Below are 27,968 nucleotides of genomic sequence, written 5' to 3' on the forward strand. Positions count from 1 at the left end.
TTTGCTCCTACAATATGCATGTCTATACACAATATACAAGTACTTTATATGCACATTTAAATCCTTGCACTTTCAAAATTTCCTTCTGAATGCTTGATTTGTCCCTTTAGAAGAATGTCCCCCATGACTGAAGACACCTCAGAAACTGTGTTTGTAGTATATATATACATATATGTTTTGGCTTTTTGTTTTATTAACAATAATAATTAGTATTTTATCTGAGAGGTGTAAGAAAAGATAAATATAAACTGGGAGTCTTACGCTTTGACTACACAATAATCCAGCAGCTGACTACAAACCAAAAAGCTCTAGGCAGGGATGGGTACTTGCATTCTAGGGCCTGTGTATATGCAGACTTGGCAGCTCCCTATTACCCCAGCCATATCAGCTAATTACACCATACTGTATCCAAGTGCACCGATGCTGGTATTACAGTACATTAGCAAACTGTATCCAAATGCACCGATGCTGGTTTTACAGTACATTAGCATACTGTATCCAAGTGCACCGATGCTGGTTTTACTGTGCATTAGACCACAATACAACATTTTGTTCAAGGCCAGGACTCTCATGATCTTATCAAGAAATTAAGGGAAAATGACCCACAAAAAACAAGGATAGGGATCATTTATAATCATTAAGGGAAGAAAAATTTATGGTCATCCTTTCCCATTTCTGGTCCGGATGTAGGTCCAGTGTGATAAACATAAATAATAAGTAAGTAAGTAAGTAAATAAATAAATAAATAAATAAATAAATAAATAAATAAATAAATAAATAAATAAATACATAAAAGTGCAGCACTGCCCTCTACAGGATCGCAACATTAACTGCATGACTGTTTTCAACATAGTATTTTGCTATATTAATGATATTCAAAATTTAAAAGTTAAAAAAACACCGAAGTGCTGTAATTTGAAGATCAATACATGGAAGCCAGCAAATAATTACTTTTCTTACAAGTCGTGTGAAAAACGTAAAGACGCCTAAATCACGATAGCTTGTTTGTATTCCGTAATTGCATAATAGGCGATGAAAAACTGGAAAGGATATTCCAAGTGATTTGGTTGACACGACCAACCGCACATCGTCAAAACAGCTTTCATTAGGACAGCAGCGTAGCTCCGGAACTTTAATCTAATGCACGCTGTTTCTATTCCGGCGGCGAAACTCGGCGGACATAAACACAATGACGAGTGACAACACGGGTTCCTATGAGTTTCAGTTTTGTGTTTCATTTTAGATTAGCACCGATATTTGATTGCTGATTCTAAAATGGCAGGGTTAGAGCTCTTATACAGCACTGTCGTCAGTAACATCACCTGCCCACAGGATGTTGTTGTTTGTTTCGTTCATTGGGAAATTGTACGAAGCGGGCACAAATGTCTTGGATCTGGAGATCAGGTAAGGAGACAGCTAGCTAGCTAAGTACTCTAGGCAACCTAGTAGAAAGTAAGGTTTTTTTCATATAGGGTTATACTAGCAGGTCGGCTAACCATGCAACTGACTCTTATTATATTATTGAAATTGTATAAATTGTATCTATAAATGTAATCTTGGTTGCTGTTCGATTCTGTATTTGCTTACTCCCTATCACAGCCTCAGCAAAATGATAAAAAGTCGGAGTTACTCCCTCCCGGTTGGAACGACAGCAAGGAGTTATATACATTGCGCTACCAGTCCAAGAATGACAAGTCCCATTTGCTTCTCAAAGCCATCACTGCGGACTCCACCTTGATTTTCTACATAATGGTATTGTTCTCCTGTAGCCCGAAATGTCTGTGGTTTCTAGGGATAGCAGGCGCCTAGTAGGCACTCCTAAAATGCAGTTATTAATATTTAAATTATGTCATGGTTTGCTGAATTTCAATTACTTTGCATTAGCACCTGAGCAAGGTAAAAACGACGGAACATCGACAAATTGTAGATAAATGTTCTGTGCTTTGTGGAAGAAAACATGAATGTTATATAACACCGACTTTCGATTTCTTGCGTCAGGAATCGGCCACTGAGCGAGTTTCAGATTTAACCGTCAACGTGAGTGACTATGTCGACGCAGACAATCTGCAGGAATTTGACAGGTTGGTTGGAACATGCATTAAGTGAACTATTCTGAAAACGTATTTTTGAAAGTGTGCGGTTGTACTTTTAAAGGACGTTTAAATGTCAAAAAGCTGACCAACCTATATAATCGGCTAGTCCACCAGTTTGACTCATCTTTATCAGCTCTGACCAGCTTTGTCCTTCTAGAGACCAGTTATCAGCTAGAAGTGTCGAAAACAGAGTTTAAACCAAGTTTATAATCCTAGCTGGAATTTTTAGCAGGGACATTATTACTGTATATGTACCAGAAAGTTGTTTTGCATGCCTCTGTTCACATCCATCCCTGCACCAAACATCCCAATGAGGTTTTTTTTTCTGAGCTGGAAGCGTTGATTAGGCCCATGTCTTGACAGAGTGTTCAAGAACACAGAGGAACTGGCAAAAAAGGTTCAGTCAGGGCTTCTTCTGCCAGACTCTTCAGTGAAGGGAGAATCCAGCAAGAAGGCTGAAAAGAGGCCCTCCAATGATCCACCTCCAGACCGGGACCCTCTCCTAATTCCTCCAAGGAACCCCTACACCAGCAGGCAGCCGCGCTGGTAAGTACAAAGAGAACATCTGTTTCTCTCATCTGCCTTGAAAAATAAGAATGTGTGATGCTTGACACGTATAAGGATTGCTTTTTGAATTGCAGACATTGCTCACATTCATCATCCAGGCTACATCTATGTTCATAATTTTGAAATCGTGCAACATCTAAGGAAAATGTGCTGCTTTACCTCCGGGCAAGAAGAAGTTTAATCTTTATTACCAGCTGCTAAGTGGAGTACGTTTGTGTTTCCGTGCTCTGGACTAGACGGTTAGGATTTCACATTAATCATTCCTGCAATGAAGTTCAATAAGCCCATTTCTAAAGGGTATTGTGCAGGTTTCAATTCTGGAATTGTGTGGCCAAGGGAGGAGTTTAGTCGGCATGGTTTCCCCAACTGTTTTCTCATTAGTGATCCCTCTGATCAGTTGGATACTTGCGGCCTGTCTGCAGTTGGCATGCAGTCTACTGGAAAGAAACAGCATCTGGCAGCGTGTGGCTAATGTCTCAGAGGAGATGCCTTCTCGTCTGCATTCTTCTGAGTTGACGGAGCGTACTGTAGCGATGATTACTGCTGAAACTGGGCACTCTAAATAGGGAGAAAAAAGAATGTAGACACAGTCTAAAAATATGCATCCTATTACCTGGCTGTTACCTGCCAAATATGGAAATACATACCCATAGTGATGAATGCTTTTATCGCCTGCACTTCTCTTAATGAGAAAAAGCAGGCAGAATATTTTAGAGGCTGGAAATAAGACAGGACCGCCACTCGTCTGTGTACCAACTGTCAGGAGAGAGAATAATTAAGGTTTTGTGCAGGTCATTACGGTCGATGGCGAGTTGAAGCCTTAGCCCAGGCAGGAAGTTGGCATCTGCAACGTGCTCTGAAGGTTGGCAGGGATGAGGGACTGCAGTGGCGCTCACAGGCCATGCTCATCGATGGGCAGCTAAAGCAGACCTCATTGATGAGCAGGCTATTCAGCTAGAGCAGAACTCATCGATGAGCAGCCTGTTCAGCTAAAGCAGAACTCATCGATGAGCAGGCTGTTCTGCTAGAGCAGACCTCATCGATGAGTTCTGCTTTAACTGAACAGGCTGCTCATCGATGTTCAGCTAAAGCAGATCTCATCATTCACTCCAGGTTTCTGAAACAAAGCTCTTATCCTTTTTTATGTTTATTTATGTTCATTGTTCTGGTACAAAATGCTCATATTATTACGCCTTATTTGCATAATGATGCTGTTCTCATTGGGTCACATTTTTGGCCATTTTCCACTGCTTTGTGACATCGTAATGTACATGTGTTATTAAATAACTCTAATATTTCAGTCTTGTTCCCCCATCTCGTAAGATACACAATTCCTTATGAAGGATGTTGACAATATACCATTGTCTATAAGCAGTGTTTAAATATTGGACAACTTCTATAATTGTTGACAGGTGAAACTTGTTATGCTTTTCATAATCATGTGTTGCAGTGCATTAAATCTGCAGAACATTACATTTGCAGTGTGTTAAATTATCAGTGCTTTAAATTTGCAGCGCTTTATATTTGCAGTGTGTTAAAATTGCACTGCATTAAACCTGCAGAACATTCAATTGCAGTGCGCTAAATTTGTAGCGCTTCATATTTGCAGTACTATCCAAAAAGTAATCATAGCTTTACACCTGAAACTCAATTAACTTCAGTGGCTCCTTCAGGTTTTGACCCTGGATCCACCATACAAAGTGTGCTTCCCTCTTATGGCCAATCATACACTGCAAAAGTACATTATATACAGTACAGTCCAGTATTTTAGTGTGTTGCCCGTGAGAAAATTATTGTTTTGGCTCTGTACTCCAGCACATTGGACTTTAAATAAAACAATGAGCATGAGGTTAAATTGCAGACTGTCAGCTTTAATTTGAAGGTATTTACATCCATATTGGATTAACTGTGTCAGACTTACTGCCCTTTTTATACATAATACCCCCTTTTGGAGGACCAAAAGTTACTTGACAAGTTAATCTAATCTTAAATAAAGCGCTCATATTTCGCACAAATCCTTTGCATTCAATGACTGCCTGAAATTTGTTACCGATAAATATCACCAGATGCTTTTAGAATCATCAAGTTACCTATTTTATGACTTATACAAATGCATAGTAGACACATAAAGACGCATGCAAATGTAATGTTCCATTTATTATCAGGTTGGTTGGTGAAATTAATAAAATCTTTTTTTTTTTTTTGTATGTGTACAAACAGGAATACTGACAGATGAATATTGTACATTGCATTCAGGAAATGGATACATTTCCAGAGATTTGTTATTCAGATTTGTGTTCCAAAAACTGTTATGCTGTGCAAAAACTTATTTACAGTCCCTGGCTGATGCGTTTGCTCTACGGACACAGAAATGTTGGATGTTTGGGTCTCGCTGTCTAGGCGGGACATTAATAAACGGGGTGTGCAGATAGCATTCTTAAGGTGAAGAAGACTATAGCAGCCTCGCCTGTGAAATTGCTTTCTGGGAGAGTCGGTGCCGTGGCGTCTCACAGACTGAAGAGGAGACGCGATTCATGCTCTGGCCTGAGAGAGTTAGAATGCCAGGCAAGAGCAAACGATGCCTGAGAGCTGGGTACGGCGCTCGGCACCTCTTCTCCAGGGTGACCCCTAATAATTGCTTCCGTACTGAGACAGAGTCACATTAATCATCTGCTAAACAAAGGCCAGCATTCGGGAGAGATACCCAGTGAATTTTTGATAAAACCGAGAGCTGCCTCAGGCAATGAGATTTGAGGGTCTTAACGTGGTTTAAAATTGCAGCGATTCATTAGCGTTTAATGTTGTCACAGTCTTTATTTAGGTGCTTTTTGATGCCTTTTTGAGCCGTTTAGTGGCAAGGTGTCTATGATATATTACACAGCTGTAGAATGATTATTTTAATAGAGAAATTATACAAGATATATAACCTTATATATACCTAAATGTAATACTAGGCCAAAGGGAACCTGAATAAACACAAAACACATTCTAAAATTATTATTTAATTTTTTTTTACTGAAAAAAGACCCATAACAAACACCCATATCATAAGATTAAGGGGGAATAAAAGTAATTGAATTTTCTGGTTCATGGATTCATGGTTCCTTAAATAATGTTGCCCTGTCCATAGAACAGTGTTCCAATGGGCTTGGGGGTGATTTTTTGCAAATATGAGACAAGCATTGATGTTTCTCTTAGCTAGCAGTGGTTTCTGCCTTGCTACTCTCCCATGAATCTCATTTTGGCCCGCTTTGTTTCTTATTGTGGAGTCATGAACACTGACTTTAGCTGGGGTTAGAGAGGCCTGCAGTTTTTTTGATGTTCTTCTGGGATCTTATTGTGACTTCCTGGATCAGTTGTCACTGTGCCTTTGGTAGGCCAGCCACTCCTGGGAAGATTCACCACCGTTCCAAATGTTCTCCATTTGGAGATGATGGCTGTCACTGTGGTTCTAGAGCCTTAGAAATGGCTTTGTAGCCCTTTCCAGACTCATACATTTCATCTCTTCTGGAATTTCCTTTGACCGTGGCATAGTGTGCCTGTAGAAACTTTGTGGTGACTACTTCACTCTGATGGTAGGGTTCAATAAGAGTGAGGTTTAGATTCAACAGGGCTGGCTGTCAACCCTCATTTCATCCCAGAACTCCCATGATCCTCTGGTCAAAAATGGTGGCACTGATAACATAATGTTGTTGATTGATTGATTTAGATTTTTTATTTAGCACAATTAAAATATAAAACAGAAAGAGAAGAGATTTAAAAAACAGTGAAATAGTGCAGGGAGAGGCAAGAAACCCAAGGGGCTTATTCATGGCCTCACCCTAAATAAAACAACAACTCAACAAAAACACACAAAAGTAGATAGATAGAGCATAAATAAATAAGAAATATTGTTTGATAAATATAGGATATGTTAACAGCTCTTTATATAGCCTAGATCAGCTGCAGATGCAATAGCAGCGTTTACTGTTTTATCGTATATTTAAACTTCTGCACAGACAGGCCTGGTGTGATATATTAATATATTAATCAGCCGCTGAGCCATTGTTATTGGGAGCATCAACATCTGAGATTGTATGTGATACAAAGATGGTTTTCTTTTTTTAATCCTAGGTTGTTATGCCATATTATTGTCGAGCATAATCCTGTGAGCACAGCCAGGACAGTTGGTGCCTTAAACAAAGCCTTTTGAGATTATTTATAGCCAACAATTGGCTGTGTGCTCAGGATTATGGTGCATAATGTGTAGCTTAGCTTGACTTTGTTCTGTGAGTTTTGTCTTGTCAGTAATATCAGAGGTGAATGTAAGTGCACTGGAAGCTGAGTCATGTGTTATTCTCAGGGGGTTCCCAGGGCTGTGGTGTGTTTTCTGGTCTCTTAAATTCAATATGCTGATTATTTTAGAGCAGTCCAAAGCATTATGGAGTGTATTGGGCATCTATGCATTGCAGCCATTGTAAAGCCTTATTGTATCATATGAAATCATGGTGATGCTGTAGTGCATTGTGGTAAGGTGTAGCATTGAACACATTAAGCACTCAATATACACTGCGCCAGCTTGTTCATAGTTGATAAGGTCAGTGATTAGTAAATTTCTTAGCGAAAGCCCTGTTGATGGTGTGAGTGTGTTTTCCATGATTACTGAGGTTCCCAGGACCTCTGTGACCATGGCAACCCTGTACTCTGTGGTATAGGTTTCCAGAACCTCTGTGACCATGGCAACCCTGTACTCTGTGGTATAGATTTCCAGGACCTCTGTGACCATGGCAACCCTGTACTCTGTGATAGAGATTTCCAGGACCTCTGTGGCCATGGCAAACCTGCACTCTGTGGTATAGGTTCCCAGGGCCTATACCATTGATTCCATTATTGGTTGCTAGGGTCCCATGCCTCCCGCCTCTGATAAGACTATTCTTCTTGTACAATATTTACAGTGCAAGGCTGCAGGCACACTGGATGCACTTTAACAGCCAGGGACGCCTTTTCTCTAATTATTCTCAGTGAGTTTGAAGTGTTTTCTACGCTGCTTTGACAAACAGGGCGCCTTGGGTTTACCCACCCAGGGCACCTCGCTGTGTGTGGGGCGGCATGCAGCTGAAAATGATCCTAATTTGATAAGCCCTGGGGGAAAAAGCGCCCTAGGTCACAGTCACTCTTTTCTCTGCCGTCCAATCACGTGAAAATGGAGGCGGGCCATGCAGATTGTACAAGAAACAGCAACAACCAACTTCACAAAAGTTGTATTGTTTTTCAGCTTGTGTTGTAATTTACTCCAAAAGAGCTTAGGCAAATGCTCTCTGCTTACCCATTGTTTAAAAAAAAAAAAAAAGAAAGAATAAGAAACCTAACTTTCTGGTGAAATAATTTCGCTAATGGTGTTAACAACGTTACTGATGTCAGCCAGTTGATTGACAGGATCGGAGTGCGGTTGCCTAGCAATGGCAGAAAAGACGCCTCTAGCGCGTGTTACTAGGGTAGGCTTCATAAGGTCAGGGCAGGTAGCGCTCCTAGCGTTTCCAAGCCTACGAAGTGCGTCCGACGAGATCGCAGCTCAAGGCTGCAGCCAGTGCTAAGTGTATGCATCAGGGATCAGCAACTCACGATCCTCGAGGGCCGAGACCTGCTGGTTTTCCACCCTCCCTTTGCCTGGGAGTCAGGGGTGAAGACAGTCTGGCCAATCAGTAGCACTAATTGCCCGGGAGAAAAGAAAACCAGGGCTGGATTTGGATTCGAGGGCCAGAGTTGATGATCCGTGGTATACATGGTCTATTTGAAAGATATAGAGCATTCTCAGCAACTCTGCCTCTGGGGGGGGGGGGGGGGCGGGGTCTGGGAGGGGTGTGTGTCCCGGGGAAACGGCATCGCTCCAAAGATAGATTCCTTCTCGCTGCGTTCCCTCTCCTCTGTTCCCGGTGACCCTATCAGATTTGTCTGGTGTCAGCCATTTACTGACATCTTATGCGGCTTTATCTGTTCTTGAGAGACAGCCTCGTCTTTGCTGCGTGATATTAATGACGTGCATTATTCGAACCGCATTGCAGCCGCACCACTGGCTGTGCACAGGCCAGCAATACGCCGCATAGATCCCAGTGGTCAGGAAGAGGTGATCTTATTACAGGTCAATGGCGCACTCACTTCTGTGTGTGTGTGTGTGTGTGTGTGTGTGTGTGGGCGCATGTGTGTGTGGATGTATGCAAGCGCATATGTGTTTGCATGTGTGTGTGTGTGTGTGTGTGTGTATGTACATTTTACAGAGTCTATGTGCATGCATGCAAGTGTGTGTGTGTGTTTATGTGTGTGTGTGTGTGTGTTTCTTGTCGGTGCAATTGAGATGCAAATGTCTAACCTGCATTTTATTTGCTTTATCCCTACTGGTATGCTTTCTGCTACTGAAGTGAAGGACATCAGACAGCAACTGAAATATATTTGGGCCCTTATGATGTATTTTATAAATGTGGACCTAAATAAAGAATTAATATGTGCATGTTACAGAGTCTATGTACATGCATGCGAGTGTGTGTACGAGTGTGTGTGTGTGTGTGTGTGTGCGTGCATGTTGGAGAATGTGTGTGGATGTATGCGAGTGCATATGCGTTTGTGCGTGTGTGTGTATATATGTGCATGTTACAGAGTTTATGTGCATGCACGCGAGTGTGTGGGTGTGTGTGTATATATGTGCATGTTACAGAGTTTATGTGCATGCACGCGAGTGTGTGTGTGTGTGTGTGTGTGTGTATATATGTGCATGTTACATCAATGTAATGTTACAGAGTTTATGTGCATGCACGCGAGTGTGTGAGTGTGAGTGTGTGTGTGTGTGTGTTGGGAGGGGTGGGGTCAAGGACACTGAAGCTCACAGTGCAGAGGAAATAAATCACCCTGCTACAATGGAGCAGTTTGCGGAGCTTTGTCAGCTCAGCTGAATTCAACCCACTGCAAGCCCTCCTGCTGCCAGGGAGGGAGGGAGGCGTGCTGTGCTTCTGCTGTGGCTTCTCGCAGCACCGCCCTTCTACTGTCGCTGAACAGCGGCTCGCGCATTCAGAGCTAACCCGCGTATGCACGGCGGCGTATTAATCTGAAACAGAAGCGACGGTGCGTTCGATCTGTGCGGTGACACGCTCGCTGTAGATGTCCTTCAGACTGCACGTTTCCAGAAAGGCTGCGAGCCGCACAATGCGGTCAGCGTCTCATATCGATCTCTGAAAAATCGCTCGATTCCCCTAGGTCCTCCTTTACTGTAATGTTGGGCTGAAAAACCCAATGAAACTGTATTTCAAAAAGAAGTGGACAGTTGATAATGAACAAATGTTTAACTTGAACGTCTCGTTCAAAGGTACCATTTCATGACTTTTTAAATTAGTACCAGCAGTTTCATGGTATAGGCCTATACTGTACCATGGTATAACTCATAAAACGAATTGTTTTCCAAAAATATATCAATTGTTTGACTGTGCCTTGCTTTCTTTGCTTTTATATCAACCTTTGATCTTGTTTCGCATAAGAATGAGTGAAGTGTGGCAAACTTTCCAGGCAGCTTGCTAATTGAGAGTGACTTGTATGGGTCAGCATGTTGTCAGTTTATTTGCATAAGACTGATGCAGGCGTGGGAGAGATGGAGAACCCTTAAAGTGCTAACACTAGAACCCCCTAGCAAAAATGACAGTACTAACCAGTATATACAGTTCTAGTGACCATTTGTTTTGCATAGTGACTTTACAGTTATACTATAGTTACGGCCATATTTACTATGGATCCGGGGGCTCTTATAGATGCTAATTAGACACATAGCGTTTTTCCATCTTTACTAAGGTGCAGCACCGGAGGTTTGCACTGGTAAAATACAAGAAATGCGGCATTCCTAAAATTTGCACGTTTGGGTTAAAGCATTTGTTTTTTTTAAGGCATTCTGATGTTAGACTGCAAAAATATGGGAAGAGAGAATGGAAAGGTATCCATATGACCTGATTTATCATGGCTGATGGTCCTTGTGGCAAAGGTAATTGAACTTAAAAAGTCAAACACGTTGATGAGTAAAATTAATTTCTGTAATAAATATTAAGCACCATTTAAAATGCCTAAGGTCTCCCCTAATCTCCAAATCTGAGGCCCCCTCCATGACCTCCCTGGGTACCAAACCTCTCATTTACTCTTTAGATAGCATTCTGTAAACATATAACAGCAAAAAGCACGTTGTTTGTTATAGCAACTCAGAGGCAGCAACTGTAACAGATGTTACATTTATACAGACAGGTAGGGCCTACATCACATTTCCAATAGAATACACTCTGAAACCATACTAACTTTTGTTAACTTTTTTAAATGATGAATTATTTGATTTATTGCAAATTTTGAAAAAGCCTTCTACCAGAAAATTGCTTCTGGGACATATTTTTACTACTGCGTTTTTGTACAGCAAAGGTTGTCACATTTCTCTGCTCCTTTGGGTGTGGTAGAGGACTGAATTGCACATGTACAAGCCTGAAACAAGTACAAGCTACAGTTTCCACATTGCATATTGTTATTGACCGTGTTAAATTTTATGGCGACTCTCTCCTACGTTTGTGAAAGGAGAGTCTTAAAATCTTTCACATGGCGACTCCATCTTTTGGAACAGTTGTTAGTGTTAGTGAAGCTGAGAGATGGTGACCGGACATGGCTGGGTGTTCGATACGGAATTAAGACAGCTCGAAATATTAAAATTGTTTTATTGTTTTCTGAATTTTTTTTTGTTCGTTTTTTTTTTTTTAACTAATGAGATGTGTTAACATGTAAAGGTGACAGTGGATATCCATTGCATCCGTGGAACTTGACACCCGTACAAAACCTGACTTCACCAGAGATGGAGCGGTACAACAATGCTGCTTTCCTGCCACACGCAAGACCCATCCTAAACACCGGCAGTGCATTTAAACAAACTCGCTGCGGTTGTGCTCATTTACATAACCAGCCTTAGTAAAAAAAACCCTGCTTAACTGAAATCGTGCGGCGGTGCTGAATTTTGCGTCATGCTTTGTAAATATGGCCCTTAGGCTGCTGGTGTGATATAGCTGTGCTGTGTTCAGTGGGTAACTCCTGCTCTCTTCACAGGCCAGATCCACTGGCTCCATTTGCTGCTGGGGGGGCAGACCTGGATCCCCTTAGGTAAGTATCCATCTTAAAAATGCATTATTATTATTATTAATAACAATAATAATGATTATTTATTTTTGTTATTATTATTATTTTTATATGTACTCACATGATTGCAGGTTATATACTTGCACATGTATTTTTTATTGATTTTGAAATCACAAATAGAATGACAAGACGGCGAGAGCCTGAATAGAAATGAACACGATTTTCATATTAAACAGGAGACTTTACAGTTAATTAAGTTCATAAGAGAGGAATATGGTAATGACTGATTTACTTGCTGGCTTGACAGAGGAAAACTACTTTTTATTTTAAAATACTGTGGTTTTTAACCTGTTGGGTATTTTCCACCTGTCATTGCACAGCAAAATAAATAGTGATTTAAAAATGTAATGACATGTAGGTGTAATAAGGGTCATAAAAGCATCACTGGACAAGCAAATAGTGAACATGTTGTCCCCCACCAAGGATGCAGTGTCGCCACCTTTTTTTTCTTTCTTTCTCTCTCTTTCTTTCTTTCTTTCTTTCGCCTGCAGCGGCCGGCCAGGAGGAATGCTCATGGATCCGCTTCGTTCCGGGTTTCCCCGCTCCGGGTTCGACCCGTCCGCTGGCATACCCGGCCGCCTGCCCCCGGGGGCCGTTCCACCGGGTGCACGCTTTGACCCGTTTGGACCAGTTGGGCAGAACCGACCCGGGTGAGAGACCTACTGTGTCAGCATCACACAAGACGTGCGCTCCACTGCATTAGCGTTAGCAACACACGAGATGCGTGCTCCACTGCATTAGCGTTAGCAGCACATGAGATTCGTGCTCCACGATGTTAGCGTTAGCAGCACAGGAGACCCGCGCTCCACAGCGTTAGCATTAGCAGCACAGGAGACCCGCGCTCCATGGCGTTAGCATTAGCAGCACAGGAGACCCGCGCTCCATGGCGTTAGCGTTAGCAGCACAGGAGACGTGTGCTCCATGGCGTTAGCAGCACAGGAGACCCGTGCTCTACAGCGTTAGCAGCACAGGAGACCCGCGCTCCACAGCGTTAGCAGCACAGGAGACGCGTGCTCTACAGCGTTAGCAGCACAGGAGACCCGCGCTCCACAGCGTTAGCGTTAGCAGCACAGGAGACCCGCGCTCCATGGCGTTAGCAGCACAGGAGACCCGCGCTCCACAGCGTTAGCGTTAGCAGCACAGGAGACCCGCGCTCCACAGCGTTAGCGTTAGCAGCACAGGAGACCCGCGCTCCACAGCGTTAGCATTAGCAGCACAGGAGACCCACGCTCCACAACGTTAGCATTAGCAGCACAGGAGACCCGCGCTCCATGGCGTTAGCGTTAGCAGCACAGGAGACCCGCGCTCCATGGCGTTAGCAGCACAGGAGACGCGCGCTCCACAGCGTTAGCGTTAGCAGCACAGGAGACCCGCGCTCCACAGCGTTAGCGTTAGCAGCGCAGGAGACCCGCGCTCCACAGCGTTAGCATTAGCAGCACAGGAGACCCGCGCTCCACAGCGTTAGCGTTAGCAGCACAGGAGACGCGCGCTCTACAGCGTTAGCATTAGCAGCACAGGAGACGCGCGCTCCACAACGTTAGCATTAGCAGCACAGTAGACGTGCGTTCCACTGTGTTAGTTGTGAACAAAACAACTAGCACACACTAACCTCAGTGTGCAAAGCGCTATACAAAAAAAGTGATTAATTGATTAACTCACTCACAGCCGTGAAAATGCTTTAAGGTCGCGTCTGATTAATGATCCCGAGTCAGAACAGAAAAAAGACTGATTCCACAGAATTTACTGCCAGCTGGAGGTTAGCAGAACATCTCATACTTCATTTTTCACACCAAATAAAAAAAACACACAAAGTACCTGGTAACCTGCCACATTTAGGATTATTCCGATGGAAATTATGCCTTAACAGTAAGAGGGAGAATCTATTTCACAAGTTGCTTTTTCATTGGCTTTCAGCCCAGACCCGGATCACATGCCTCCCCCCGGATACGACGACATGTTTATGTAGGAGATGCCGCGGAAGATGCTGTGCCTTTCAAGACTCGGTATAATCATTCTACAGCCCATAGCCCATAAGTTAGAACATGGCGACTAGTGATTTTTTTTCTGCATAATTTTACATCCCTTTTCTTTACGATAAGGGGAGTTTAAAAACTAATGTGAGCTTGAATTATTAACTGCAGACTAAGAGTCAAACTTGCTTTGCACTGACGAGTTTTTGTTTAAGTTTTGGTTTCTGTATCCTGCTGAAATGTTTCCATTCCGAAAGACAAAAAATAACCCAATTACAGTTACTAAGGATTTTTTTTTTTTTTTTCATTTTTTAAAGACTTAAGTTAAACAATTAAATAATTGCCAAAAAGCAATTGCATTGTGTGACGATTTGTGAAAACATAAATAAAACCCACACCACGTTTCGCGTTTGGAAGTTTGGAAAGTGATGACTTAGAAAGGACTGTTCTGGACTGACTCCATTGTACCGCTCAGAAACCTCTAACTTGGCAATAAGCACAACACAAGAAAGCAGACAGTGAATTAGTCCAAAGGCACGAGGAAAAAATGAAACTAAACTTTTCAAGTAAAAATCACCCAGGATTAACTTTGTGGACCAACAGCTGTGGGGGGGCTAAAACAAAAACCTACCCCCGCAAAGGGGCTTTTGGATAAGATTGGATGCCCCTGTTTTCGGGGGAGAAAAAATAGCACAGTGTACCACTATTAAAACTGGCTCTCCATTTTAGTTTTCTTCCCCAGTGCCAGTTTATATCTTTCTCCCCTGGAATTATCAGTCAAATCTCTTTCTTGACTGCTGCTCCTACACTGATTATTTTAATCTTATTAGGTTCAAATTTATTTTAAGAAAGATTTGGCAGCTGGGTTCTATGGCTGTTCGGTTTTCTCCTGCATTGTCTCAGTGTACCTTTAGCAACCTGCTATAAGAGGTAGTACTTGTAAATGAGAACTTGCTTATATGAACGAATAGCACCTTGTCCAGTGGTGGATAAGGGTTCCAAGGCGTGTCAAGCAAGTGATCCCGAGGGGCTCTTTGTTTTCAAAGTAAAATGAATCATTTAAAATTTATATACTGTATGTTCACTTCAGCAGTCTTACTTTGGTTCTGAACAAAATCACAATAATGTATTTTAAAAGAGATTGATATTGATAAGTTGATCTTTACCCCAAAGAAAAAAGTAATTTAGTGTTAGCATAAATGCTTTTGAAATGATCTACATTGTGTCTGTGTACAAACTTGGATAAACATCGATTTCTAGACTGCCGAAAATGTATAGCATGTCGGATTTTTTATCACAGTACAAGGAACAATGTCATTGTGTGTCCTTAACTGGAGGTTTCAAATTTAGGTGATATTCAACTACAACCCCTTAGGGAAATGAAAACGACTTCAAATTTTTTATATCTGTAAGCTAATATCATTATTATGAAAAATAAAGGCAATCACTGGGTGCTCATGAAAAATATACCCGGAGTCTTGAAGCTCTGTAAAATCACAAAACAATCAACATTGTGTTTATCTAACAGAAACGGAGGTATATCATAAAAACTAGCATAGGATAATGCCACAGTGCATTCTGAGCAGTTTTAAATGCTTACCCTGTGGCATTCTTATATGCTAGATTTCCTCAAGCAACATTATTTTATTTTAATATTTGATGTATGCAGTGGCGGACCATTGGATGTGAACAGGAAGATAAAGAAACAAACTAAAAATTACAAATGCCAGCCAGCCAATGGATGGAAATCTTGGCGTGAAATGAAACCAAAATAACACAATGTGGAATTAATCAGAGAAAATTGGGTCCGATCCCTGGTCTTTCCTGGGGGTTCGGCAGTTCCCAGCATCTCTTCCTGGATCATAAGAGTGGGAAACCCAGTCACATTTCCCAAACGGGTGACTGTAGGATGGTTGGTTGCCCAGGATGGCCTTCAGCCAATCAGAAATAGGCACCAGTCTGCTGCACATGCTGGACACAGGATGCACTGGATCCCCCACTACGTGATGATCTTCCTCACAGTCTGGCAACCCTCACAATGGCTAAATGGCTAATTTTTTACAGAACGCGGGAGGTTGTTTCACATGCCGAAAGTCGAGACGCAGTGTTGGCGTAAGCCAGCAGAAGCAACGAAAGCAGATGTCTCTTTGGCTGTTTTGGACTGGGGGACTTACCAGAACCCTTGCAACACAATTAAATTTGCTAACACGTTTAGGCAGACCCACGCGGTCGATGCGGTCATCCTTCCCGGGTAGGGGGTGCGATCTTTCAGCGGTGTTTTGGCGCCAGCAGACAGAGAACTCCAGGACTTGTGGCGAGATTCCGTTGCCGTGCGCCATCTTGTGATCAGCCTCCAGCCTTCTTCTCAAGACCAGCTTGATAGGCATGTTGTTTTACTGGAAGACTGTCACCAACATCAGTGCTGTTCAGTAACATCAGTTTGACTTGGCACGTCAGAAGTGAAGACTCCTGCATCATATTTAGAGCCGTGAGTTTTTTTCTTTTTTTAACCTGTAGTTCCTCCCACACCAAGAGGGCGCTACAGGACTTTCTAAAGTCATATTATTAAGCAGTCAGCAAGTCCGAGTACCTTAACCATCTAAATTTAACCATTCAGTTGCCACAGAGGTGTCTGCTGGGGGTTCTCTCTCTCTTTCTCTCTGTCTCTCCCACTCTGTCTGTTCTCTCCCTGTCTCCTTTTCACTCACACTCTTTCACTTTCTTGTCCTTTTCTCTCTCTTTCCCTATGTCACTCTTTTCCTTCCCTCCCTCCCCAAAACATGTCTGAACCTGTTTGTGGTGAAGCACAAAGATCATTAAAGCAGGGTGGGCCCTGTGGGTCAGTGGGGGAGCAGGATTTTAGATTATTAAAACACTGTAACATGACGATGGCTGTAATGGGATTTGTACGAGGACACTGCAACCATCTGTTGCAACACGTCACTCAATTAACCATGTTATACACAACTATAATGCACCCTAGATATTTGTGCTTTTCCATAGAAGACATTCTTGTCCTTTATCCCATTTCAGAGTGTAAGGCTGGGTCAATAGTTTATGGAGCTAAAGCTTTTTTGGACTTTGTTTTAAAACTACACAAAGTTCTTGGACAACTCAAGCTTATTTGAAGATTAGACAAGCTTGTTTGAAGACTGCGCAAGTGTGTTTGAACATAAATTGATCATTTTAGCTGAAACATTAGTCACAGTTCTGCTGTAAAGCTGTGATTATCTGTAACATAAATCAATCATAGAAGACTACACAAGTTTATTTGAACTGAAATCAATCGCAGTTTAGCTTTAACAGAAGTTACCTGAAGATTAGCTATGCCATAATCAATCACAATTATAACAACAATCGAGTACTGCTGTAATGTAATTCAATCATAGTTTAGTTGCAGCAATATTAATAACTCACAGTTCAGGCATTACAGAAATCAATAGCAGTTCAGCTGTAACAGCAATGAATGGCAAATCAGCTATTACATGCATCAATCACTTTGTTACAGGAATCGAGTTCAGCTGTAAAATGAATCAATCATAGTTTAGCTGCTGTATAAATCAATCAAAGATCAGCTGCTAAATAAATTAATTTCAGTCCAGGTGTAACATAAATCAATTGCAGTTTGGTTGTAAGAGAAATCAATCACATTACAGCTTTAATAGACATGAGTGACAGACGCAGATAAGGCGAATGCTCATTGCGTACATTTCTGTTTTTCCTTTGTATCGAGCACTTTTCTTACATAAGTAGATCTGACTGAAACCGGATGCGGTATCACACATGCAGTGCTGTTTCCCGACTCTGCGCTGTGTGGATCTGTAAGACAGAGGAGGTGAAGGTTTTAGTCTGAGGCTCTGATGACCGTGGGTGAAAGATCAGCGCACACACATCTGTGGGATGGAGATACAGGTGGGCTTAACGAATGTGTTCTGGGTCCTGTCGATTTAAAGCCGGGCCAGGACTGGGGCTTTTAGCTGGAAGATAGACGTGAGAGAGGTACACCTGGAACTGATGTTAAGAGGGAGAGGGAAGTGGAGCGCCTTTAAAACGTTCTCCCTTTCTCTCCCAAAAGGGGAATGTCCCATTCTAAACAGTGCCTTTAAAATAATAAGCAAAAGATGATATCAACGAATGTCTTTTTTTATTGCAATGGCAATGAAATTGAACAAGTTATTTGTTTATTTAATTGTTTAAATTTCACTTTATAGTGATAATTTTTACAGTTTCTGCTTTGGCATTGTGACCGAGTTTAGCATTAGCCATCTTGCTAACGGTACTTACTGTCACTGACACTGAGTCACTGAGTCAACAGAGCGAGTGTGTCATTAGCTGGTGAAGGCGCGTGGCACCAAAAGCTGGTCCAGTAAGTACAGGTACCAATCCTGCAGACACCGGTGCCATAGTGGTACTGGGTTTGGTACCCAACCCTGCCCGGCAGTCATACGGTGGGTCTCAACACGACCATTTTCTCAAGCTTCCCGACTTTATACTGCAGGGAATTCCCAGTCTTCTTAGCATTTGGGAGGCAGCAGCTTCAGTGTACTGAATTTTTCATAAAGTTTCATAAAGCCCAAAATCAATGTGTCAATATCTGTAGCTGAGAAAATAACCTTTAGAAAACATGCGGCATGAATAATCTGGACTCTTGGGACAGTGACTCAAAGCGAACACTGCCAGGGGAACTCGGTCAGCAATTTTCAATTCTTCAACAAGAAACCTCCAAAAATTGTTACAGCTATTGTAATGGAATCTATCCCTCAGCCAGCAGTGAGCTCAGTTCAGTTGCTACTTTACTGCAGATCATTACTGTGGTTCTTGTTTATGTATCAGTTATTTGTGATGTTTTAAATGCGTCATGTGGAACAGCTGGCCTGGTCATGTTTCAAAGGCAGAGACCTTAAAGAGGTGCTTGATGTCTGTGGGTAAATGACAAACCTTAGATGGGCTGAATGGCCTGTTCTCCTCATTATGTATTCTTATGTTCTAGATTGACTGAATAACCTGTTTTACTTCTAAGTGGATAACATCATACGCCTTGTTATAATCAAAACACTTGCTAGCGTCTTCATAGAATACCAGAAGGTTTGTCAGACATGACCTTCCCTAATGATCAATTCCAGTATTTTACATGTGATGAAAGTAAACTTTTAAGGCCTGTAGTTTCCCCATTCTTATATATTGGTATTATATTACCTCGTTTCCACTCCTCAGGTATTTCTCCAGTTTCTAATGACTGTCTAAAAATACCAGCCAGTGGTTTAAAAATGGTCTCAGCTAAGTCTTTGTGTACTCTTGGGTATATGCCATCAGTGCCTTCCTCCCTTATTTGTCTTTAGTTTAAGTAATTCATGCAGTACTTCTTTTTCCTCTATTTCAATATCTGATAAGACATTTCGAGTACTGAATATGCCTTCCAGTCTATTAGTAACCTCTTCTCTAGTAAAACTCTCAACAAAATAACTATTTAAGGCATCAGCAATATCTTTATTCTTAGAAAGCAGTGCTCCTTCTTCATTGCTGATGCATCTGATATCCTCTTTTACATTCCTTTTCCTACTACAGTATTGAAAGAAACGTTTAGGATTACTTTTTGCATCTTGGGCAATTTGCCTTTAAAAAAGCCTCTTGGCTTCCTGTATTGTAATAACCTTAGCACACATATTACAATATTCAGCCTTATTACTCTCAGTACTGTCATTTTTATATATCTTACACAGTTTTTCTCCCCCTCAAACTCTCCCATATGGCTTTGTTCATCCACTGGGGAGACAGCTTCTTCAACTTACTTTTCTTTACCTTTGGAATAAATTTACCTTGCACCTCAAGAATAACCCTTTTGAACCTACCCTACTTTTCATTCACGGTCTTGCAGTTAAGAAGTTTCACCCAGTCAATATTACTTAAATTTTCTCGCATCATGTTGAAATTGGCTCATCTAAAATAAAAAAATTCTGACCATAGAGGAGATCTTGTTAATTTGCCGTAATGCCTCAAATCTAACTGCAGAATGTTCGCTAGTCCCAAGAGACTCAATTACCGCTATGCTACAAATTTGGTTTGGATCATTACATAGCACCAGATCCAGAATTGATGTCCCTCTTGTGGGCTGACTGACATACTGTGCCAAAAGAAAGGTCATTTATAACATCTAATAATTCTTCCTCACTTTTGCCTTGGCCTGTCATCATTTCCCCATTAATAGCAGGGTAATTGAAGTCACCCATAATAATAGTCTCACAATCCTGACAAGCTTGTTTTACGTTTCCAAACAGCGTTCAGTTCACACTACTGTCTGAAGCTGGCAGCCGGTAACACACACCTACCGTAAGGCCCTTTTCATGTTCCCCTATGAACTTAATAATAGTCTCACAATTCTGACAAGCTTGTTTTATTTTATGTACTGTTTACATATTGCTACCCAGGGTTCGAGAGCCCGTGGTGTGTTTAACATGTCACGTGTGGCGAACTCCAGCCCTCTGTCCCTGTTATGAGATTTGGATGTTTCACACATGTGCTCATGACCACCAGAGGCAAGGCATCATTCCGCTCCGCAGGAAGTCGCTGACTCGGTTAGTTTCGGCTCTAATCTGTTTCCATCACGGTGCGGTTGTGTGTACAGGAAACGAAACGGTATCATAGGCTGCATTGATCTTTTGTTATTGTTTCTTGGTTTCCATGTTCATTTCTCTTTCTGAGGGGGGATTCACAGTAATGCAGAATTAATGAAAAGTATTTTCCTCATCTGTTTCTCTGTGACTGTCTCCTTCAGAAATTAAGATAATAAACAGATTCTGGCTGCTTTGTAGGCTGTGGTGCCTTCTGCTCTGTATTTCTGTTCAACATGGAGGGGCAGAGTGGTTTGGAAGCTCTTGTTTCTTGTGCCCCCACCCCATCTCCTCCCACTCACCCCAAAGCTTCACACGCTGTCATTAGTCTCCCCCTCCTGCCACTGGGGGCACTGTGGATAGTAAGCTGCAAGTGACTCTGGATAATGGCACCTACTAAATGAATGTCATGCAGTGTACTGTAATAAAGCAGCTATAAACTGGTCATGATGTCTCCTTACAGTAAAACACAGAGGATTACCACCAATCATGGAGTACGTTTGTAGCAACCAATGGAGCAACAGCAATAGTGATTGGTGGATAGCTTCTGATTGATTCCCACAGGAATTCTGCAAGCATAGCCAGACAGTATCCACTAATCAACATCCACATTGTTTAATCGGTTGTAACCAAAATACTCCAGGATTGGTGTACGGTAACATCACTGGCTTCTTATTCTTGACAGATATCAGGAAGTGGAGATGTTGTTTACTTCTGGCATGTAAACATGACAAAACCCTCCTGGACCAAATATTCCAGAAAAAAGAGACAGATGCATTTTTATTAAAAACAACAATAACAGCAACAACCAAAAAAAAAAAGATTTTTGTCACATTGAAATGATGATAGGCTTTCAAAAATGATACATGAACTGCACATAAGCATACACATATACGCCTGCCTTTTAACTTCAATTTCAAGTTTCACAGCATTTTTTTACAAAAGTTCACATGCAGCTTTTAACAGTCTCCCTTGAGAACTGGATCGCCGTCCGTCTCGACTCCGCAGAGCGCCCCCGTCTCACTGCCACCTTGCTGTGCTGAACCAGACAAAAAGACGGGTGACAGCCGCGAGACTACAGCGCTGAAGCACCCATCCGTACAGCTGTGCTGTTTCTCCCACCTTTTTTTTTGTAAGCTTTGATTTCCAGTACAAAAGTTGACAGTTTACGTAATTTCAAGCTGAGGTGTACAATGAGGTTTACAGAGGTTTTTTTTAAAAATTTTTTATAGACTATGGAGCTATGGTACAATATCAAGTGTTTTTTTTTCAGTCCTCGCCGGTTGATGTCATAAGAGTCACTTGGGAGTTTTGTTTGGTGTTTTCAAAAGACAAAACAAGAATATAGTGAATAAATTGCAGCAATTTTTGAATATGTTCTGTGTGTGGTAATATGAAATATATTCTTTGAAATGATATGTGAAGATGACAGCATGCCACTCTGTCATACTTTGTCAGTATAACATTTTCACTTTTGGGGGGTTATTTGACAAAGTAAACAAGTTATGCAATTGAAACGTTTTGGGTGTTCTGATGGTGATTCCAATATAACGTCCAGCATTTTGAGTTAATTACATTCAGTCATAATCTTTTAGCATCAAGGTTCTGCAAAAGCAGAGGGCTGGTTTGTGTTGTCTAAGTTCACAGCAAGCACTCTCAGACAGTCCACGACAAATTATAACAGAGCTTGTGATGCAACCTATTACCCATAAAATACATCCCAACATTCAAATAATGAGGGCCACAATCAAGGCACAAATCTGTGTCACTTCTTTCTCACAACTTTTTATTCATTTTGTGCAGAGATTCTGAACCCTTACAAACATATTTTACATAACAAATCAAACACTAAAAAAAAAAACTTTAATACTTCTTTAAATTAGGTATCGAATGACCAAATTTCTTTGTGCCTTGATTGAACTGACCCCCTTAGTGATTGTGCGAAAAGCAGTGCTTCGCAAAAGTCAAAATCAAAGTCATTCCAGCATCTCGCTGTCTTTTTAATGCCTTGTAACAACTGAGTCTTGAATCATTGTCGTCATGAACAGTATAATCTTTCTTTTCTAGAGGTTCAGTGTCTCTTTAGGAATGATTGCAACATGAATTACATATTTTTACAAGATTTCTATGCCAAAATATCATCCGTTTGCATACGGTGGGCGGCTACGTAACAGGCCGAGTATGGTCTTCGAATGTTTCCATTACTTTTTGCATTGTTTTTAAATGCTTTCTTCCCTTTTCTCCAGTTTGGAATGCCCAGACCAACAGTAATCACCGATTACTACAATATCCGCTATCAGTTCCTCTAAAAACACACAATTCCAATACCTGCTGCTGCTGGTTTTTACTCTGAACCCCAGAAGCTGAACTCAGAGATCAGTTCACATGGAATTTGAGCGAGCAGGCTGTGGGTGCTAGACTGACTAGCAGGGGTTGCTGGTGAGCGACAAGACATAATCACCCCAGCCGACTGAATGCCTGCCTTGCTGGCAACAACATGACTGATTGTGCATGGCCCTGATGGGCTGCCCGCGACAGTCAGCACTGCCACAGATAGGATTTCATACCAGACCATGGGGCCCATCCACACACTGGAACAGTGCCTTAACAGATACCAGACCATGGGGCCCATCCACACACTGGAATAGTGCCTTACCAGATACCAGACCTTGGGGCCCATCCACACACTGGAACAGAGCCTTAACAGATACCAGACTGTGGACCCCATCCACACACTAAAACAGTGCCGTATCAGATACCAGACTGTGGACCCCATCCACACACTGGAACAGTGCCTTAACCGATACCAGACCATGGAGCCCTCATCCATACGCTGGAACAGTGCCTTAACTGACAGCAGAAGGCAGTTTATATCTCCACCGATGTGGTTCAGTGTGCGGCGAACAGTCGTCCAGCATAACCAGAGCACACCACGGGAACTCTCTGCACTAACCCCTGAAACCATGCCCTTCACACACTGTAGCATTGTTTTTTTTTAAAAACCTCTAACTGTTCCACGGTACCCTAAGTAAACCCCCTAAGGTGTAAACTGTCTCCTCCCACATTGCAGTAGTGTGCTTGCTCAACCGTGAGCAGTGTACTCCTTCATTTGAGCTGGGAGTTCTTTTACTGCATTATAGGGTTTTCAAACACCTGTGATACATCTTACCTGGCTCCCTCTATTTAGACCTTTCCATCCCCATGTGTGCTTATTATATTTACAGGCGTTCATGCACTGCTCTGTCTTTCCTTTTTCTTCATCCTGCAGGTTTTTGCTTTTTCTATGGACGTACGCTTCAAATCAGATATACTTTACTGCTCTCTGCAGGGACATTCGATTACTCTGTGTTCACTCAAACTGTGCATGCCTGAGTCAATAGAGCCTCCATGCTTCGCAACGTGGTGTAGTACACGAGAAACTAGCTTGTCTTTACTGTGCATTCATCAGATTGAGCTGTGCTGCTTTTGCTGTGTTAAAAAAAACGAAAAAGAGAAATGGTTTAGAATTTAAGACATCTCGCATTTGCACTCACACGCTACACTCTCAGAAATAAAGGTACGGTGGAGGTACATTTTTGTTCTTTAAGGAACACATTTCTCAAATGTGCCCCGGAAGAACAATAATGTTCTATTTGTGGACTAATAAATACCTTTCACAAGTAAAAAAAAGGTACAAATTAATTTTGTATTGCTGGCAAGGGGTACAGTACCACCCCAGTGACAAGTATTTGCACCTTTTTAGGCACTTTGTCATACCATTTATTCTGAGAGTGTAGTTAGCCTGCAGACTGTACAAAACATCCTAATAACATTTCCAAAACAACAGGCAAACAAAACTTCAATTTCATGTTCCCCTAAATTCAGTTTGAGGCTTTCTATTGCCTCCCTTTCCCCCAAATCATCACTTGATGGTATGTTTCACAAAACCCCCTGAAGCAGGTGAGGGTTCTGGACTTCATATCTGTTTCTGAACATGTGTTCTGGATGCGAGTAAAATATTGCTGTTAAATTAGATCTTATGTTGTTTTGAACATTTCAGAGACAAGCTGGCTGAAGGTTGTACGTCTGCATCCAAACAATAGATCTGTTGAGAAGATTGTTCATGGCAGTTGTGCCAAGACTAAGGAATAATGGCCCCCAAGTTTTAAAATGGTTAGAGTGTTTTGCTACATGTAAATCCTTGGCTTAACAAGGCCCTATGATATAACTGAGCAAAATCCCAATCCTTGTGTTAAATACATAAATTCAACCAGTGTTGTTTTACTTTTTAAGGCATATTGTATCTTTACAGAGTAATAAAACATGTAAATATATGATGTGACATAGACTATACGTATATATCCTCCACTCTTTAGGAGTAGCTCATAGCTGATTATTTGCAACACGCTTAATTAGTATATGAATTTTGCAGGAGTGCTTATTGTGCTTTGAAAAAAAAAAAAAATTACGTGTGTGTGCGCGTGTTTGCGTGCGTGCAGGCGTGTGTGTCGCTATGTCCTTCTACAGTACAAGGAGTCATTTTGTAAAGAATAGTTTCTACTCCTCGTTTGCTTACGGCCGTTCTACAGCCCGGTTATAATAACCTTCCCTCGTGGCGGGGCTGCGCTACTGTAGCAGAAATAACTTAGCTTGCCCCCTCTGCGCTGGGGACACAGACAGTGGTGGCAGGAACAGGCTCACATTCCACCAGAGAATCCCTGCCCTCTCCCTCTAGCTGTCTCATGCGCAGATTTATAGATCCGTACGTTTTTCTCGGCCTTCTGGACATTGCGAAAGTCCTCCTGCGATACAGCTCCCCTTTGCATATGGAAACCATTAGTAACATTGACAAAAGCATACCCCCGAGAGTTAGCAGTCCCAGCCCGGCGATGATGCACTTGTCTAGGTGTGAGCCGAGCTCTGCGTAATACATCTCCAGTTTCTCCATCTGCCGCGCTGTCACCAAGTCCGGGTTGACCTTAGCTTCGCGGGGGATGGTGTAGGCTATCACCACCAGAACAATTCCGCTCACTAGGAACACCAGGGCGAAAATAAAACCGTAGTCGACGGAATGGCCGTTGGTCTCTGCGTCCAGCTCCTCGTCCGACCGAGGAGATAGTTCGTCTCTTTGGAAAGGCTGGGACTGTGTCTGCTGTCCGCTGTTGTTATAGGTGGAATCGCGGTGAACCGTATTCGGTTCGCCACGGCTACCGGAGTTGCTGGAAAACCCCGTCTCCTGCTCCTCATCCTGAAACGAGGCGTTCTCGACGCCACCGCTGATTGCTGTCCGCGGTGCTGACGGGGTCGACTGATGGGGACTTGTAGGCTGATTAGAAGCACTTCTGTTCCGATCGCCAAAATCACGGAGCTCCACGGTGTTCAAAGACTCCATCGAAAAGCGCTTCACTCATTCCGTATTAACAATTCGCCCCCTCTCATTGTTCCGCGGGCAAAACCTGGGAGACAATATAAATGTAACAAAAGCAACGACGGGTGGAATGTTTATTCAAATTGGGGCATAGGGGATAGGCTACATGTTATTCCATATTATACAGATGTGTTCCTACGTTTGATTGCGTTTAACAATAGCCAAGGCGATATGAAATAAAACGTTAAATATCTAGAACAGGCCTGTATATTTCAGTCTAAATGTGTGGAATAACATCTCAATTAACCAAAGCCACGTTTTACGGCCATCTGTTGACAGCAGGGTGTATTCACCTCGGTGTAAGGCGGAAAAAAACAGAAGCATTTGCTTATCAGCGAAACGTTCACCTGAAGGATGCTTGCTGTCAAATATGGGCTTACTGTATTTCAATATTTAGCCCATCGATATAGCTGTAGCCTATTGTACATCGGTCACAGTTTAATTCCATAAAGGCGTAGTATTACTGTGAAGCTACTTAGTAATTATTTTATCAACATACATTTAGTCCCCAATATGTGCCGTGTCATCTCCTGGGGAACTTGTCTGTGACAAACGTCTGGTACCGCAACAACTACAACAGTAGCCTATTTATCAAAATGGTGTACTGAACAGGACGTGGCATCATTTATAATTATTTTCAAAGCGTTAATAAAGGTAGCAATCAGATAAGCATTTTCTCAGACTTCACACAGACGTGTGCAGCCAATGATTAATAATGAATGTTTCGTCCTCTGTTGTATGACAACCGACGTCTCTAATATTTCCACATCACTAACATTTGTAACGAAGTGTACTGACTAAAGCCTTTTCAAGTTATCGCTAGGTGTGGTGCTTGTTTTGCCAACCCCAATAGTCTACGCATACAATCCTAGGATGACCTTGATAACATTGCAACCCTGTTTCAAACGTACACGGGTTGGACCTTCAGAACAGCTGTCAGCATCCGAAATCAACACAAGGCGGTAGAGAAACGTTTCTACGCAGTTGAAAGTCGCACGAAAATAATCGCTGATATGCACGCAAAACAGTACGCCTACCTGCAAGCGTCGAAGCTCTCGCTTGGCGATGATTTACATTGGAAAGGTGCAGGATGTTAAGCGGAGACCCCTCATAGAGATCTGAGATGTGAGGGAGTAGCCATGCGCGAATGAGCAGCGCTGAGACTTAGCTGATTGAAAACGGAGAACTCCGCAACACGCTCAGCACGGTGCGGCTTACCACTGCTCAAACCCGTGATGGCACTAAACACTTCCAATATTTCTTGAATTACCTGAACGTTCTCGTATTTTTAATGTTACGGTTAAGCCGTTTTTTTTCTTTGCTGTCGTCGTATGTTTCTAGTGATGTTTCTAATGCTATGGAAGCCTTATTGGGCCGTCCAAGAAGCACATGTAAAAACATGGCTAGAACATTCCTGTTTTGCAAGTAGGCTACAGGAACACCAGCACAAAACGAGACAGATGTTGCAATAACCCTTATAATCTGTGGAGGGTTTAATTTGTGATTTCTTTCTTTTTTTCAGTAGAAATTCCAAAGAGCTTTATCTAAACATATTGATTGTGGTAATATGAATACCGAGAGTTCATTTTACGTGTGATGGTCAATGAACAAGTGGATGCACGTCGTTTACTTCGCATATCTTCTAGGAGACGGGTTGGGGGCAGTGCCATCTATGGACGCAAAATAAAGCTGCAGTTGATGAATTCATTTGGCTTTAAATTAAGCGAATGATTTAGTATTAGACATTTCTTAATTTCATTTTTATTGATTGTATTTATTTGTTGTATTTTTATAATCATCCACTGAAGTTATTCTCAAGATCGAATAAGACCAAGTTGTGGAAAAATGTGTAAGAAGATTCAACTGTAGTCATTTTGTGAGACCTGAATCAGAAAAGACGCATTTAAACTTTTCAGAGGAAGATTTTTTCCACATCATATTCTCAACATATTCTCTCTAAATTAAATAAACATGCAATCACACACTTAGTTTACTTAGTTTGATTAGTTTACTTTACAGTTATCATGATTTATTATTGATGTATTTACTCTGAAACTCAACATCAAGATTGACTGCATTTAAAGGAGAAGGCAAGTTTAAGTACTTTTCGCCATTTTTTCCATTTAAAACATTGAAAGGCCCAGGC

At 41.9% G+C, this 27,968-nt stretch overlaps 2 protein-coding genes across 2 annotated transcripts; one reads left to right on the forward strand and one right to left on the reverse strand.

The window, feature by feature from the left end:
- Positions 1-1,128: 1,128 nt before the first annotated feature.
- Positions 1,129-14,218, forward strand: psmf1 (proteasome inhibitor subunit 1). The gene is made up of 7 exons (XM_035389534.1): positions 1,129-1,404; positions 1,600-1,752; positions 1,999-2,081; positions 2,457-2,639; positions 11,748-11,801; positions 12,329-12,487; positions 13,752-14,218. The coding sequence occupies exons 1-7, from the start codon at positions 1,276-1,278 to the stop codon at positions 13,801-13,803; spliced, it is 813 nt and encodes a 270-aa protein (XP_035245425.1). The 5' UTR covers positions 1,129-1,275; the 3' UTR covers positions 13,804-14,218.
- A 6,950-nt stretch (positions 14,219-21,168) lies between these two features.
- tmem74b (transmembrane protein 74B) lies at positions 21,169-27,477 on the reverse strand. Its single transcript, XM_035387028.1, has 2 exons — positions 26,860-27,477; positions 21,169-25,850 (listed from the first exon to the last, which is right to left on the reverse strand). Exon 2 carries the CDS (start codon positions 25,784-25,786, stop codon positions 25,040-25,042), a length of 747 nt encoding a protein of 248 aa, XP_035242919.1. The 5' UTR covers positions 25,787-25,850; positions 26,860-27,477; the 3' UTR covers positions 21,169-25,039.
- Between the last annotated feature and the right edge of the window lie 491 nt (positions 27,478-27,968).

This window comes from Anguilla anguilla, chromosome 13 (genome assembly GCF_013347855.1).
Source record: "Anguilla anguilla isolate fAngAng1 chromosome 13, fAngAng1.pri, whole genome shotgun sequence".
Classification (NCBI taxonomy): Eukaryota; Metazoa; Chordata; class Actinopteri; order Anguilliformes; family Anguillidae; genus Anguilla; species Anguilla anguilla.